Raw genomic sequence first — 11450 nt, forward strand, 5'->3', positions numbered from 1 at the left:
TCGGCCGAAATTCATTATGTAACATATAAAGGAATGGGAGAATTACGGTTCATAAGCCTTGGCAGCAGAAACTGCGGTGAAACCAACTGCCTCAGTTAATTTTGTAGCATGCACCAATTGAAAGGCATTACTACCATACAAGGCCGGTTCGGTCCAAGCGCAGCATCACACAGTCGAAGCCATGTCCGGGACGCCTCAGAGGACGCGGCCCTTACAGATGGCAAAATTATATTTCAGCATGCAGACGACCATCAGATGGGTGCAGAAAAAATTCAGAGGTGATGAAAAAAATCAGCATTGTTCAAAGCTCCTGCTTTAGCGTAACGTCAATGATCCTACAGGGGACTTGGGCCGGTAATGTTCATCCGTGTCAACTTCCTCAATTTCCTGGGACAGCATTAAAGACAAGCATTCATGGTAATCAGCAACAAAAGATTTTTTGGTGACACATGAACAAAATTAACTTGTTAATGAGTTTAGTTTACAATAGGTCAGGAATCATCTCCATTCCTGAAATTTCCACCACAAGATACTCTAGGCACCCATGATGAAGATAAAAAAAGGGGGCACCCATTAGTGCTTTGCACAAAAGCGCACACAACAATGATTCTGTTACTTGTAAGAGAAAAGCATGATCCAACTAGATAAACAAAATAATAAAGAGCCTCGACCACTTCGGGATAATCCAAGAGCTCCTGCCAGAAGTTTGGGGAAAGAAAGCAAACCAGTAATATTTTCTTACGAGTCGGTTCAGTGCTAGCTGATTGTGGCATATCTAATATAAATATTCATCAATTATTGCACCCTAGCAAAGTCCAAAAGAATACGAGGTATGAGGCCAAGTTAAAGCTTAAACCACTGGTGCATGATACATTAAAACACCACACATCCATCATTGCCTTGTCCGCATCACCAATAAGCTGCCAAGTGTCATCTTTTGCTACATCCAGAATATATAACATCATATGTTTCCTGAAGAAGAACCTGAATAGCTAGTGTCTAGTGGCAAAGATCCAAAAGCAGGTTCTTTTTTGGCACGTAAAAGCAGGTTCTTCATAGGTCATGCCCCTGACAGTTCTGTTAAAGTTTGAGTGATTCTAGACAAGCTTGTGCAAGAGAGTGCCCACCGTTCAAGCAGTTGAGATCATCAAGGCCACTTAAACATGGTGACAATATATACTAGTATGAATTATTTGTATATGGCGCCTATTACAGATTGTATGACACTTAAAAAAAAAGGAATATAAATATTAAATTAGTAAAGAAGCATAAACTTGTATGAACACTTAGTACCCACACTCAAAATGGAAAAGCTGCAACAATATGTTTCTAAAAAGGATCACACCATGTTCCTAAGCAGTGAACCTTATCCAAATAATTCACAGTTTGCTTGCTCCTACCAACAAAGTCATTAGCCATATAGAAAGATGTGAGGCACAGCAAATTCACTTAACCTCTAAATAAGGTGATGCCCAACGTAAGGATACCAGCTTATGGATAGGTAACTAGATCTGTTAAGGTTTTCATTTCACAAATGGTTAGAAGGATGAAATTCCTTTCACATTAATCAACAGTCAGCAATAATATTCCCTGGCAATAGTTTGGTAGTTGTCGCAAGATTCTCCTAACAGTGAGTTCTTTCTATGGGAAAAAATGAACACGGTATCAATTATTAATCCTTGCAATGGTGGTGGGGATGGGTTTGGGGAGGGCAGAGGGAGAGAGAGAGCACTTAGTTGGCTACCTGACCACATCCTCCCCCTTGATGACTCGTCCAAACACAAGAAGCTTGTCACTTAAGTCTGAATTGGTGCTGTCGTAATAAAAAGCTCGAATCCTTTATCATCTGAATTTAGCCACTGTCGTCCCAATCATGAATGCTTCATGCTTTGGACTGCATGTATCAGATAAGAGGGTTCGGATAAAACAAAAGCATCAACAATTTTAAAACAAAAAGAAAAAAGCAGCACACAATTTACATGTGACACATCATAATCTATTTCTGCATTGCAAGAGAATATGAAACATAAAACAAAATATCATCCAGCACCATAATAGCAAGCTAGTAAACCTTATAGCAAGTTGACTGTGGGACTTTCTTTTCAATATCCAGTCTTCTGCAGCTCCAATTCTTTGGAGAATGACCTCCTTGAATCACATAGTTCTTTATTCACATGATGAAAAGGCATCGTTTTGAAATAACCCTTTTGACTGCATCATAGATTGTTTGTCAGTCATTATTTTGACAAAAAGAAAAAAAAGTAATCCAAGCTGATTGATATTTTTAACTGTTGAGCTGTTTAAGAATATATGTCCAAATTTGCTGTTACTAAATTTTATGTTCACCATAAGTGCTGACACAGGTTAATGTAGTTTAGCAACTCTCATCCATTAAAAAACAAGGAGAAAAATTTTCTCTTGCAGGACAACTACGATAATTATAAGCCTCTGGACTCCAGGAATCAAATAATCAATCAGATCGCAAAAGGTTCATAGACGTGGTCAAAATAAACTTCATAAAAACAAATTAGATACAGTGACTGCTAAATAATTGCTAAAAAGAAAGGAGCAGGTGTCCACACATATATTCAGCAATACTTTCAAATGCTCACCATAACTCAACAAACTTGCCCACAACATCAGGAGAGGCATCCTTGTCGAGCTCCATAGTTATTGAACCTTTGGCAGTATTCAAAATCTATTCCAACAATACAACAATTTAGCGTGATTCAACTCAAAGAATATTTAGATAAGCACATTCCACAGTACGTGCTGACCTACAATCATGTGCAGCAAAGTGTCAATTATAATGAATTTTAGTTTTAATACAATGACAAAGGTTGAATTGTTAGTTAAGCATGATATGAGATGCAATATTGGCCATTGTGTTTCAAACATTAAGGAAAAAAAGCAAAGGAACATACACGGTATCAAGAACAACGTTTTCTCTGCTATTAATTGTAGCACCAAATCCACAAAATAGCATATTATTTTTCTAATATAAACCTTCACGGGTAAATGGTCAGTGTGTCTGTATATGTATGTATATGTATGTATATATATATATATATATGTGTATATATATCTGTCTGCGCGCGTGCGCTAAGAAGCACAGACACTATGGGATACAGATACCACCAGAAATGGATACGTCCATGGATATATCTGTGTATGCGCATGCACACACGTGTGCATGTGCATGTGCATGCGTATGACTATATACATTAGTTACACACATGCGTGCACACACACACACACACACACACATATCCTTATGTGCATGTGTGTACATGTATACACATATACATATACATAAGTGCGTACGTGCATGTGCGATGCTACAAAGAGAGGAATTGTTGGCAACATGATGGACAAAACTAGGATCAACAAGTATAACCAGGGTCTGAGAAGCAAACGACCAAAAAGGTATAAAAAGTCTTGCCAAATAGCTGCAGTCTAAAAGAAACGCGAAGTTGTTAAGAAGAAAAATTGTGATGCTACAAAGAGACGAATTATTCGCAATATAATGGACAAAACTTGGATCGATAAGCATATCCAGCTCTGAGAAGCAAACAACCAAAAAGGTATAAAGTAAAGAATGTCTAAGATTACAACATTTAGGAAGTTGTCAATCTTTAAAGGTTCAGGCGGTCTGCTAGTTGCAAATAATGACAGCATGGATAAAACCATTAAATTATCTTAAGTTTACTAACTGAAGGCTCAAAGGTTGATCCCATATCTCAATTGATTTTGCTGATTGCAAAGACACGAGGTTATGCAATCATTATTATCTCAATTATCAGAGAAATACTATTTATTTAATTTTCCTTAAAACTTGATTCATAGACTGCTTTAAAACTAGTAATTGAATTTTTGAAAATAATCAACAACAGAATTGGTGTCCTGCAGTCTCATAAAAACTCAGGTCCTTGTTCAAAATAACATAGTTGATAAAGCCATGGGCTCAACTAGAGGATAATCAGCAGAAATAAATTTGATCATGAAACTAACAGTTTGATTTGATTAAATTGTTATAAGTTCAACAAAGGTAGGAAATCAGTGAAATCACAAACCAATTTCTGAAAGAATTATGGTAAAAGAATTTAATATTAAACTTGAAAACCTAAAGGCAGAGAAACTTACCGCATAACTTGGAAGATTGTATTTCTTTGATTCTCCAAAGGCTTCTGAGTGCTTTACCACATAAACAAATGAAAAAGAAAAAGGAACTGTCAAAAAAAGATAATGAATTTAAGTAGTTGCATCTTCTTTTAGCAAAAGTACCAGTGGAATAGAATGGAAGGGATATCTTAAAAAATAAACACAGGAAAACATCCTTTGTGATACACCTAGCTGTTGTAGGTAAATGAATTTCCTTTCTTCATAAAATTGGCAAAACTGAAAGAGAAGTTGAGAAAAGGGTAAGATTAAAATATGTGTACCTCAAAATTGTGCAAGTCAAGCCTTAGTTCATCGCTTGACCTACAATGAAGTGAATCAACTTTTGATATCAAAATGAATACCAACAAGACAAATAAGCTGTCAAAATATTAAATAATAAACCATGACTTGATAGTTATCATGCAGTCTGGAGATAATTTTAGATTCCAAATTGTGCATTCATATAATTAAATGATGAGTGTGAGTATAGATTTAATCATATATAGTTCGATATATGGTTTGAATTTAATGGCACATAACAGATGCTAACCTTCGATACCAGTGCTTGTAAGTCGCATATAGGGATAACACAATCAAGATGACAACAAGTTTGCAAGTAAGAACAGTAGTCAAACATATTCGAGTTGGCCCCTTCTTCCTTTTGCTTTGTTGTAACAATGCTTGTGGTTTGATTCTTGCCATGAGGTGCTTTTACTAAATGACAATCTCCAACAACAGCTCCCTCTATGAAAAACAAGAAAGAAACAAAGGCAAACAATGAACAATCCTGAAACATTCAAGCCAGTCAATGATCAATGACAGATAAGCATACATCCATATCACGGCTCAAAGGTTTTTAGCCTAGGAAATATCGCTTCCATCATCAGCTAAATTTAAAGCTTCTTGCAATTAATGATTTCAACATCGAAAATTCATAGTAGTAATGACTCCATCATCCAAAGATTCTATCACTAGAGGTGTTTTCAGGTCAAAAATGAATTACCACATGCCCCCAAGCAAGACTTTCAACATGTTATTATGGATCCTTAGTAGCTTCAGATAGAAGATACAAACAATTTACAGGGGAACCAAAGTTGTCAAAAGATTTAAGATGTGGAATAAACTACTCTACCATGCAGGGTGAAGTAGTTTATTCCAAGTGAAAAAGTAGTTTATTCCAAGCAGGAGATATTTCTGACATTCGGAACCATAAATCTGTAAATTTTATTTATTACTCTTCCTTAATAATTAATTATAAACTTATGAGAATTTTAGATTTTCCTTTTGAAGATCAATCACATATAATTCTTGAATACCAGCATATTTGATAACCAAAAAAAAAAACACTAACTAGCCATGATTTTCATAAATTGATAATGAATCTAAGCTCTTGTTGAATTTTGTTTTGTAATTGGTCACTTTTAAATCCCAACGGAGAACGGCAAAAGTTTCTCAAATCTCAAGTGAAGGTGTATCCTCTCACAAAGATAGGTCCAGAGGAAGCAGATGGTATACTGGACAGGTCGATCGGTCGTTCTGGGGATGCTACAACCCTTGACAACAAAGGTTGAAAGTGAAACTACGAAAGGTTATCCGTCAAACCTTTCACATCTCCCGCTACAAGACCTGAAGAATGCGCTCGATTTCCTCGATTGGGGAAGGGGCATGCAGATCTAACAGATAGGGAACAGATTGAGCTAAATTTCGAGGGTTTAGAAGATATCATCGTCGTGGATTGGAAGCGTCCATAAGGTCATCAGGTCATCTCAGAAATCAAGAAAATATGGCATCGATCAAGCGCACAGATGCGGGAAAGCCAAAAAAAAAAAGATAGAAAAAAAAAAAAATTCAAAGAAGCAATGATCGATTGCAATTCAGACGCATCGCAGCAAGGCAAGCCGCGAGGAGCAGCGGGAGGAGGAACCGGAAGCGAGGTTTTTTTTTGGGAAAAAAAGGAAAAAAAGTTATGTCTCCCGCGGGGAACTGCGGCTACGGGGAAAGGACGAAGAGAAACCGAGGAGAGACTTACGGCCAGGATAGCCTCCTCTGCCGGGGCTTGCCTCACCGCATGCCCGCTTGCTTGTTGCTCCTCCGCCTGATTCGCGCCGTTCGGATGGAAAAAACCCACCGCTGCTTCGACGACGCGTCGAGGGAGGGAGGCCAGAAGAAGAACAAGGCAGGCAGAGGGAGGAAGACGAAGTTGAGTCGCTGCGCCGTTGACCTGTCTATCTCGGTCTCTAAGCCGATCTCATCGCATCTACCTGCCCCTCGTCGCTACCGCCTCGTCTCCGTCCGGCATCGAGGTGGCGCGTGCAAGTCCACGTGATCGTTAGGAAACCCCTCTCTCGGGCTGTGGATCTGTAATAGGCCGCGCGTGACTGTCAACGGGCCTATAAGTCATGGGCCTTCAAGTCGCCAAATATACCTAAGCGTCTAATAATATAAAATCTTTAAAAAAACAAAAATATTCGTGGCTCCCCTAGGTTTTGATCGATTCGTATGTAGCCCTTTATTCGCCTCTCCCACGGACTCGCGCCGTTACTCGGAAAGCTTCGTCTTGTGCTGCTCTGGTGAGGCGAAGGAGGGCCTGGGGAGGGCATGGCGAAAGGAGACGACGCGGTGAGGAGGAGAGGAACAAGACCCAGCGCAAGCGGATGGGGAAGAGCGACTCCGCCGTCTCCGCTCGCATCGCCTCCATCATCGCCGCCAAGCATCGCCGCAAGGCCGGCAAGCGCCGCATCTGCGAGGTTTCGCCTTCACATCTCCTCTCTTTCCCTCTCCTCTTGTCTTCATCAGTTCTTTTCTTTTCTTTCTTTCCTCTCTTTTCCGCCCTTCCCCGAATCCGTGTTCTCCCGACTCCGCGTCCTTCTGAAGCAGGGGCTATGAGTAGGTTGGTATATATATATATATATATTATTAATCCTCGATTTCTTTGGATACACATGAATGAATTGGATACACATGAATGCATGAACATAGATTTCTTTTGGATACACACTAATGAATGCGCGAATCGAAACTACGGCCATTCTTATCGCCGTCCGTCGGGCCGGAGTTCGTTCTGTTTGCTTCTCCCCTTGTTGATCTCAAGAAGAGGGATAGAGAGAGTCTTCTGTTATAACTTTATTAATCAATATATGTTTTGAGTTCCAACCGCGAGTGGGCTTCTTTTTCGTTTCCTTGGTCAGAAAACGGCGGCATTGTTCTGAGCTTTCTTCCCTTTCTCCTGCAGGGGATGTGCTTCAGCCTCCCGAGTCCCGACGATCCCTTCAATGATCGGCATGGCAAGAAGCGCGCCGCTCGGAGGGCCAACAAGAAACCCAAGGAGGTCCCTCCTCCTGGTCCGGCCGCCGAGAACGAGGGAAAGGCCGAGAACGAGCGGCATCCCGGAGGGAAGGGTGGTGGAGATAGTGGCTACTCGGACTACAGCAGCCCCTCCAAGTTTCTTATCCTCTGCCTGAACGCCATACAGGATGCTTGGGTCGAGGAAGGGATATCCGATGGAAGTGTGGAGGGGAATCTATTGGCCAGCACCTGGGGTGTGGAGTTCTGGAGGTGCTGCTCTGCCGGATTGAATGTATCGGACACGAGTGGGGGTTGTGCTAGCAGAGAGCAGATCGCTTGGCTGGTTTCCACGGCTTCTGATATTGTTGCACAGAAGGAGAAGCAGGGGATTTTCGTGACCAGCCCCCTCCTTGTATACCTCGTGCCATCTCAAGAGAAGGCTGTTCAGGTCCACTCGTTCTGCTGTTTATGAATTTATCCATCACATCATCTTCTATTATCTAATCTTGAACTAAAGATCAAGGACATGAGATACTACACCATAATTTGGTCTCTTCTTCGGTGGAATTCAAGTTCAAACGTGCCTGCTTCCTATCTACTTTTTTGTCATTTTGCACTTAAGCAATAGGTATCTTGATGTTATGATTGACTAATGCCTCTCCCTCGAATCCATGCTCAGGTTAGATCACTGTGCAAACCACTCAAGGCTCTCGGAATCCACACAGTAAGCTTGCATCCTGGTGCATTTATAGATCACCAGGTTCAGGGTAGTGGAAGCTCGGGTTTTTTCTGCCTAGCAGTTCCTTCATGCAAAAAACTGTCTGTGCCAAACATGAGACAGGCTAAAAGCTATTGTAAGATAGATAGTAAGGATGCTGCATATATATAAGCTAAGTTCAGAAAAGAGAATATTTATTATTAGTCTCCTCTATTCAAGAAAGCAATTGTTGAAGTGCTGTTGTGCATCAACGGAACACAGAAAATGTCTACCTTTTGGTGAATCTTACCAAACTCCTAGTATCTGGTCAAAAATAGAATTAAACATTGAAGCATGATATATTTAGTATGCAGGCTGCTATTTCAAAATGCTTAAAAAAATACAGTATGATATAGATTATTTGTCGAAGACTCTAAGGCAAAGTGTATTCTGCACCCAATTCAAACACTCTCCCACCTCCCTTCAAAAAAGGAAAAAGCCCCAAATGACTGATTTTTTGTCAACATTCTATTACCTTCCACTTTCATCTCATCCTTTCCTTCAAACTAGAGTTTAGCAGACCCATCTTATTGATTATGGCTTAACCTCATGCACCAATGGAGGAAACTCTTTGAACTTTTTGTAGACCAAGGCTTTAAGAGCCGATATCTTAGCCAACTTTGTGGGTTGCCGGTAATGAGATGAGTGAAGGTTTAGATCTTTCTTGGCCTAGATGAAAAGTTGGGAGAATTTAGAACCAAAATATTCTGAGATCTTGATTGCGATATAGTAACCAAGATATTCTAAGGACCTTCCTTGATACATGGGAATTGAGATATTGAATTATCAACCAATATATGAAAACCGAGATTAATTGTATCATTTGTGGTATTCTTTTAGGGTCAGGTTCAAGTTACACCTTGTGTAATCCTTATAGAGTTATACCTTTTTTGAATTGAATGATGGGATCCCACATCGATGATTTGAGCTGTTGGATGTGGTCTATCACCTGTAAATTACTTACATATCAAAAATCATGTGATTTGGAGACCTCTAGAGACAATTTAAGTAACGCAAAACAGTTGACCACTAGTAGTCTAGAGGTAGTAGATTACATCCAACAGCTTGGAATATCATGTGAGATTCCTATCATTCCATTCAAAAAAAAGGTGTAACGCTTAGGTGTAACTTGATCCTAACCATTCTTTTAATATTAATAATTAAAACTCATTTAAGGTTGTTATGTAAAGTTGAAAGATCTTGGTTGATTTGTTGGTGCTCTATGGTCGATGTCTTAGGGTATATTGATTTACATTAGTTGAGATAAAGGCCAGGATTTTATACATATCATATGAGTGAGTGCCTAATACTAATACATGCTGATAGCTTAAGCAAGATCTCGGATTAGATGAAAACCTTGGTCAAGACTAAAAATATATATATAGATGATGAGGGATATACAAGTTTTAAGTAGGAAATTATGTCCATCTTTGGCATCCAAATAAAAATTACAGTCCATTAATTATAGTGCAATTCTTTTACAAAGGCATATTTTTAGTATATCCATCCTTTATGGTCCTTTCAAGTAATGCTTTTTGTTTATGTGCGTATCATTTGGCAAAATTTCTGGTTGCACTGCTCACCCTTCTATGGGTAAGTATATTGTCAATTATGTTATGTAGCTTCTCTTTCTCTCTATGGCCCTTAACACTTGCTATTTCTTAAGCAGTTTAAAAAGCTGTGAGCCCGAGTTCGTTGTATCCACCCCAGACAGGCTTCTTGATCTTGTTTCCCTAAGGGCCATTGACATATCTAGTACATCGTTATTGGTAAGGCATATGTAGTATTTCTCAGAAACACTTGTTGTACAATTGCACAGATTTCATGTTCTGCAATTTTTTCTCTTTGCATAAAATAGTTCTCATAAATCTGAGTTTAGTAGCTCATTTGTTCCATTGGAATATTTTGCAGAGATCATGCTCCTAAAATCATGCCTGCCAACCTTTCTCCTCAACATTGTAGATGTTTTACTTTGTTTATGAAGTTTAGATGGATGCCATTTTTTTTTCATAATACTTGAAAACATGAACTCCATTCACTGATTACCATTTTTAGATGCAAATGGCAGAATTAGTTTTTCCTGGAAGCTAATATTTCATCTATATCATCAATATATCATGGTTTCCATGTAAAACTACCTTCTGGCTGCATTTTCCCAACATAGACCTTGTATTGCCCGTGACCCTTTCAGCTAGGTCTTGTAATATGATGTGACCTTTAGTCAGTCAAACCTCATTTATTCAAATGTCTTTATTTGTTGCTGCTATTTATCTTTCCTTTCTTGTTTTTTTTATTGTTCAGGTTATTGATGGATTGAAAAAATTTCTAGACCTTGGGTTTGTAGATAAATTGTATTCCATCAGGGACAGTATATCTGGACATCCTCAGATGGTTCTCTTCAGTGATTCCTATGGAGAAGCCCTTAAGCCTGTGATGCAAAATTTACTCAGAAGGCCACTTAGCAGACTGTCGTTGTATGATTCTTCAGCTAGTCAGAGTGCATTCATATCTCAATATGTATACTTCTGTACATCAGAAGAGGATAAGTTATTGAAGGTATGTGATATCCTTTCAAATACCTGGTTGTGTTTTTGTCTCTAGATATATGATAATAACTTTTGACATGTTGATCTACCAAGTTGTGAGTGCTGTATAGCTCATTTCTTTTTTAAGCTCAGGTGAACTTTATGGCAAGTAAATCCGACATGAAAAGGTTTTTACCAAGGCTTGTTGGTTGTGATTATGGTTATTTCTGAAAATAGCTTTGCTTATTGCCTAGCTGTCCAAGCCACGATCTGAATCAAAGATTTGCAGTTTTTTGCGTGCACACTCTTAAAACTCTTGGGTGATATTCTATGTTTGCTGGTTGTATCAATCTCTGTCTGTAAAGGAACTTGCAGGGAGGCAGGGCTTTTGCTTTGTGATTGCCACATTGTTCTATGATTGCTACGAATTGGTATTTTGTAAAGGAATATGTTTGTGGATCACCTGATACCATTTTTCAAATTATCAGTCACATTGATTCTTGAAGTTTATTCCAATGGTTACCTTGCCATATATTGCCATATAACATGTTGCATAACGTTGGAAACTACAACAGTTTTTCTTGGCCATGATCGAGCACTTTCCTAATCTTGAAAGCCTTGTAGCCAATTATATTGGTTTAACACTGGTTTCATTGACATTTTACTGAACACTATCTGTTTAATGTTTTCAATTTTCAGGCTATACGAATTCTTGCTCAGGC

General features: G+C 39.0%; 1 protein-coding gene and 2 pseudogenes across 1 annotated transcript in view; 2 read left to right on the top strand and 1 right to left on the bottom strand.

Annotated features, from left to right (window-relative positions):
- Window positions 1-1574: 1574 nt before the first annotated feature.
- Window positions 1575-6666, bottom strand: LOC120112211 (annotated as a pseudogene).
- A 93-nt stretch (window positions 6667-6759) lies between these two features.
- On the top strand, window positions 6760-8655 carry LOC120112104 (annotated as a pseudogene).
- Window positions 8656-9840: 1185 nt separating this feature from the next.
- LOC120112212 (probable ATP-dependent RNA helicase ddx5) overlaps window positions 9841-11450 on the top strand; it is a 6017-nt gene continuing 4407 nt past the window's right edge. The window contains exons 1-3 of the mRNA XM_039131073.1: window positions 9841-9972; window positions 10505-10759; window positions 11428-11448. Of these exons, the coding sequence (XP_038987001.1) occupies window positions 9841-9972; window positions 10505-10759; window positions 11428-11448 (408 nt within the window). The remainder of the gene's footprint in view (window positions 9973-10504; window positions 10760-11427; window positions 11449-11450) is intronic.

The sequence above is a fragment of the Phoenix dactylifera genome, chromosome 10 (genome assembly GCF_009389715.1).
Source record: "Phoenix dactylifera cultivar Barhee BC4 chromosome 10, palm_55x_up_171113_PBpolish2nd_filt_p, whole genome shotgun sequence".
In the NCBI taxonomy this organism is placed as follows: domain Eukaryota; kingdom Viridiplantae; phylum Streptophyta; class Magnoliopsida; order Arecales; family Arecaceae; genus Phoenix; species Phoenix dactylifera.